Raw genomic sequence first — 5,860 nt, forward strand, 5'->3', positions numbered from 1 at the left:
TATATATATATATATATTTTTTTTAAAAATATATATCTATATACATATTTAAAAAATCCCATTAGCATTTATTATATGAAAAATAATATATTTTTGTGGGTTTTTTTTCATTAAAAAAAACAACAACAACAGTGCCATAATGTAAACAATTGAACAAATCCTGAAATTGAATGAATATTTGGTAGTTTTGATATGATGTTATATAATATCAATATATTATATTATTATGGCAGTTTTTTGACGTGGACATTTTTGTCCTCCAAGTACCCCTGAGTGAAGATTCACCATCACTACAGTCTGTTCTACCTGTTCCATGTCAGTCACACATTTGGCCACTAGATGGCGGTAATTCTCATAGTGACTTCTCGTCGCCACAGACCAATGACGCAGTGAAACAGGAAACGGAAGTGCCTAAACATCGTGCTGTTGTTGGATGTTTACGGTCAGAAATCACATTCGATTGACTTTTGTTTTGTTTTTGGGTTATCATGGATATGCTCAAGGCGGAGATCGCAAGGAAAAGGCAGCTTATAGAGGATACAGATCTGGTAGATGTGAGTAATTCGAGTACTTTCTAGAACACTTTGTAGTGCATGTTTACGGTTTACACAAAAGTGTCTCTCACAAGTGTTTACGTATTTATTTGGGTGTTGTGTAGACATGTGGGTTTGTTTAATGCAGAGCTTTAATGTCCCTTTAGAACACAAAGAAATACTTTAAACGGGCTGATTTGGCTCGTAAAGAAGAGGAGGATTATTTCAAAAGATGCGGATACAAGGTACAGACTCCATTACTGAATGTAAAACAAGTGATATTCTGTTGCAATCAATCATTCTTTTGTTATAATTTTGTAGTTTATTTCTCTAACCTACAAAAAAAATGAGTAATTGATTACTTGATAACTTGTGTAAATTACTCTAAAATGTTATTTTAACAAACTTTGCTTTTGTGACAGGACAGTGATATTTTGAAATTTACCAATTTCCAATGAGAAAATGGAGAATTTGTGTCTTTTCGTTCAAGTGAAGTCAGAAAAAACAACATGAATCCAAATGAACATGTATTTATACTAAAGTCATACAAAAATGACTACAAAAGTCTTAGGAGTAGTTTTTCAAGATTTACGATTATACTGTAAATCACTTTCACGAATCAGCCCCCAAATGTCGTCTCCCATCATGTTCCCGTTATACTGTCCTTGGTAGTGGCGTTCAAAGTCCAGTATATCCTGATTGAAGCGTTCGCCTTGCTCCTCCGAGTACGCTCCCATATTCTCCTTGAATTGATCAAGATGAGTATCAAGGATATGGACTTTGAGGGACGTCCTACAGCCCGTTGTGCCGTAGTTCTTCATCAGAGTCTCAACAAGCTCCACCTAGTTTTCGACCTTGTGATTGCCCAGGAAGCCCCGAACCACCGTGACAAATCTGTTCCAAGCCGCTTTCTCCTTCCTAGTGAGATTCTTGGGGAATTCATGGCACTGCCGGATCTTCTTTATCTGTGGTCCGATGAAGACACCGGCTTTGACCTTTGACCTCAGATAGCTTAGGGAAGATGTTTTGAAGGTACTTGAAGGCTGCCGACTCCTCATCTAGAGCTCTGACATATTGTTTCTTAAGGCCCATTTTGATGTGCAGGGGTGGCATCAGCACCTTCCGAGGGTCCAACAGTGCCTCCCACTTGATGTTGTTCCTCTCCACAGAGAACTCGGTCCGCTGAGACCTGTCCCACCTGTGGTAGTGCGCCTTGGTGTCCCAAAAACATTTTAAAATTAACAACTTTTTTTTTAACATAAAATTCTGAGCAACAATTGTCCATCTTACCTTCCAGAGTTGTTTTGCAGTGCTCGCAGGTGAAATGAGGTGCCCAGGGTTTGTCTTGATCCCCGAAATATGCCTTGTAGGCCTCACACATCTTAGCAGATGCTTCCACTGAGAACTTTTTGGCTCTTGTCTTGATAAATTGGCCGCAGACATGGCAAATTGATTGCAGCCTCTTGATGCCATCTCAGAAAACTGCAGATATGTACCCACTTAGGAGGCTGGCACTAAACTGAACTGGTGGGCCCCTGTATTTATACTACTATTTATATTACTGGAAAGTTCTAGAACGTTCTAGAAGTTACTCCCAAGTTTACTCAGCACTGAATCTATCTGGAATGTTCTGGAAAATAGGTACATTTCAAAATATCACTGTCCTGGTCACAAAAGCAAAGTTTGTGGGGAATAATTGCCATTTTCTATACTTTTGAGGCATACGCAATTAGGAAATAACACTTACTACCCAGGAACCAAAAAAATAATAATGTGTTACATTTGATTTTTTACAAGCTTCCCTGTTTGCTATTGGAGCAGCATGATGTCTCACATGTATTTCTTTTCTTCAAAGCTGGACATGCAAGAGGAGGAGGAGCTTCCGTCTACATCATCCAATCCCATGTTAGAACTGGAGCTCACAGAGGAGAAGCTTCCAATGACGCTCTCTCGACAGGAGGTGGGTCGGCCAATCACAGTTCACCTGTCTGAATATTTCTGCATTATGGTGATTATTGTTGGATGACGAGAGTTTTTGATTTATGTGCAGGTCATCAGGCGTCTGAGAGAACGTGGCGAGCCGATCCTTCTGTTTGGCGAATCGGATTATGATGCTTTTCAGAGAAATCGCATGATTGAATTTCTAGCACCGGAAGTGAACAAGGTACCGCCTGGCTTTCCCAACATTTACCATAGTAAAAAAGTGGCTCAGTATTCAACTGACTCGACACATTGGCTTATTTTGGGTGTTTAGGGTTTGAGGAACGATTTGAAGACCGCCATGGACAAGATCGATCTGAAGTATTTGAATGAGATTGTGGGAGGAGATGGTTCAGAGCGGGACACACAACATGATCTCAAAGTACATGAAGAAAACACCACCATTGAGGAGCTGGAGGTAAATGTGCTCATGCAGGGACCACACAGTAGTAACAAGTTAATTCATTCTTGCAGCAGGTCAATTCTACAATCTTTAGAGATGTTCAGTGGTCCCAACAAGAAGCATTTGGACACTTAAGTGTCATTGCATAGATAAAGTATCAAATGATGCATGAGAGCTTTTCTCAGAATTTGCATCTCCTTTCTGTCCGATGAGAAGGAATGTTATTGTGTTGCCACTAGGTGGCACTATAGTCTTTATTGGACATCTGAAATGTGCTGTGCGTCTTCACAGACAATAGCTGTCTCAGTGCCTGGAGACAACTGCAAAGCGTTTGTTATGATTTATAGTTCATATATGTGATATGCGTTTATGTCTAATAGGCTCTGGGAGCGTCTCTTGGCACAGTTGATGATGTCAGAGACATGGACATCATAATCAAAGTACTAAGGGTGAGTAATTTTATTTATTTATAAAAGTCTAGACTTATTGACTTATTGAGTGTTCAACACTTGAGAACTCGCATTGAAACGCTTGACATGTGATGTCATTTTTATGTAAATGTTTACTTTGATTTTGTATGTTCTCAATTGCAGTTTTTGCTGGGCGTGTGGGCCAAAGATCTCAACAGCAGAGAGGACCATGTCAAACGTAGCGTGAAGGGCAAAGTCGCCAGCGCCACCCAAAAACAGACCGAATCTTACCTGAAACCTCTTTTCAGAAAACTACGCAATAAGGTATTCTGTTCCACAAGCGTTTATTTTTTTTATGCTCTACATGGCAAGCCGAATTGACTTTTAATCATGAGCAGGATGTGAACTCTAGTTATCAACAGTTCAATATTCACTAGTTAAAATGCCATTTCTAGACGTCAGGAATGGAATTACTACTAGTGAAAGTCTTGAATAACTTTGAAAAGGTCATAAATGTAATTTGCGGAAGTTTTAAAGTAGTTGATGGAAAAATAAAGGCGCTGTTGCAGAGTTCAGATGCAGTGCTGCATTTATGTAAATGAAATGTCACTGGCAATCAGACTCAAAGATCAGCATTTTAGCGTGTTATACACTGTGCTGCATTTAAAAAAACACGCTTTTGCTTTGTAAATAGGGCTGTTGATGGTGTTCCAACAAATAGGCATGTAGAGTAATCAAACTTTAAATTGCGTTTTTTTCCCCAATACGCTCATGGTGGCGTAGTGACTCGTCTCATCCCCGGGTGGAGGATGACAAATCGCAGTTGAGGCGTCTGAGACAGTCAATCCGCGCACCTTATCACGTGGCTTGTTGAGCACGTTACCGTTGAGACGTAGCGCTTGTGGAGGCTTCACGCTATTCTCCGCCGCATCCACACACAACTCACCACATGCACCACCGAGAGCGAACCACATTATAGCGACCCCATGTGACTCTACCCTCCCTAGCAACCGGGCCAATTGGGTTGCTTAGGAGAGCTGCTGGAGTCACTCAGCACACCCTGGGATTCAAACTCGTGAGTCCAGGTGTGATAGTCCGTGCCAAGACTCGCTGAGATTCCCAGCGAGTGTGGCAATTTTAACACAGTTATTTGACCTTGCAACAATTGTTGTTTTGTCCAAATTATGATCCTTTTGGGCAGGGTCGGATTAAGGTACTCCAGGCCCCTGGGCTTACACTTTTACTGAACCCATCAAGTAGTCTGGGGCGTTTGGAGCAGAATGTTACCCTCCTATGACAATGCTCTGTTGCACCCCCTGGGTACACGCCTATAAAATGCCTTGGATGATCCGCCCATGCTTTTGGCGGCCATAAAAGAAAAAGTCAGCGAATAGAAAGAAAAACTATTTTTTATCGTCATTCATATGGTTCAATTAAACATGTTGACCTCTTAATTTTTGTTTAAATATTATTATATAAATCATGTCATGCACATGAGTAAGACAATTCGGCAATATGCGCACTCTTATTAGATATGGTGCTTCTGTCTAACTGAAAGTTTCGTGTCCCCAGAATTTGCCAGGAGACATTAAGGAGTCCATCACAGACATCATAAAGTTCATGCTGGAGAAGGAGTATGTAAAGGTGCATCCCATGTTCCATCTGAATTCTCGTATGTCATTTCCATGTTTGTTTCGGCAACTCTACTAATATTCAATTTGTATGCACGCAGGCAAATGACGCCTATCTGCAGATGGCTATAGGGAACGCTCCCTGGCCCATCGGCGTGACCATGGTGGGCATCCACGCTCGTACTGGCCGCGAGAAGATCTACTCCAAACACGTAGCCCACGTGCTCAACGACGAGACCCAGAGGAAATACATCCAGGTATGAAGCACAGTGTGTTTTGTTATATAAATCGCTGTTGCGTCTGAGCAGGTCAGTGATGGTTTTGTGTGTGCGTCATCTTTTTAGGGTCTGAAGAGGTTAATGACGATCTGCCAGAAACATTTCACAACGGATCCCTCGAAGTGCGTGGAGTACAACGCTCTGACAAACACCTGACCGCGTTCAAAACGATGCATCTCATGTTGTAAATAACCTATTGACTGTAAATGCACCCCTGTTTTTAGAACATTTGCGATCTTTTAAATAAAGGCTTTTGTTATCGTATGCTACAGACTGTGTATGCACTGGTGTCAGTTACTGAGCCGAGCGCTAATAAAAATGTTTCACCGTTTACGTTTCTCACTAAATAATGTCATCAGAGAAGAACAAGAGGTGCAAGTCTTTTCCTAAACAGAGAGAGCGGAAACATTCCTTTTAAGGATGACCATCTTCAGATTGTTTGTGCTTGAGTCACTGTCCCAAGAGAGCTATAGTCACGGTTCCACCTCCTGAAATGAGTTGAGTCACAGGAAGTGTGTGTGATGTCCTTATGACCTATCCCAGGACCAAATCTGAGTCAAAGAGTCAAATACAGATACTGTTGGGAAGGATTCAGTTTCGCAGTTGGATTCATTCAGGGTATTTG

General features: G+C 41.2%; 1 protein-coding gene across 1 annotated transcript; it reads left to right on the plus strand.

Annotated features, from left to right (window-relative positions):
• Positions 1-397: 397 nt before the first annotated feature.
• LOC127622765 (pre-mRNA-splicing factor 18-like) lies at positions 398-5,579 on the plus strand. Its single transcript, XM_052096847.1, has 10 exons — positions 398-554; positions 701-778; positions 2,389-2,493; positions 2,584-2,697; positions 2,788-2,931; positions 3,297-3,365; positions 3,510-3,650; positions 4,899-4,970; positions 5,059-5,214; positions 5,302-5,579. Exons 1-10 carry the CDS (start codon positions 489-491, stop codon positions 5,389-5,391), a joined length of 1,035 nt encoding a protein of 344 aa, XP_051952807.1. The 5' UTR covers positions 398-488; the 3' UTR covers positions 5,392-5,579.
• Positions 5,580-5,860: the final 281 nt, after the last annotated feature.

Source organism: Xyrauchen texanus, chromosome 29 (genome assembly GCF_025860055.1).
Source record: "Xyrauchen texanus isolate HMW12.3.18 chromosome 29, RBS_HiC_50CHRs, whole genome shotgun sequence".
Classification (NCBI taxonomy): Eukaryota; Metazoa; Chordata; class Actinopteri; order Cypriniformes; family Catostomidae; genus Xyrauchen; species Xyrauchen texanus.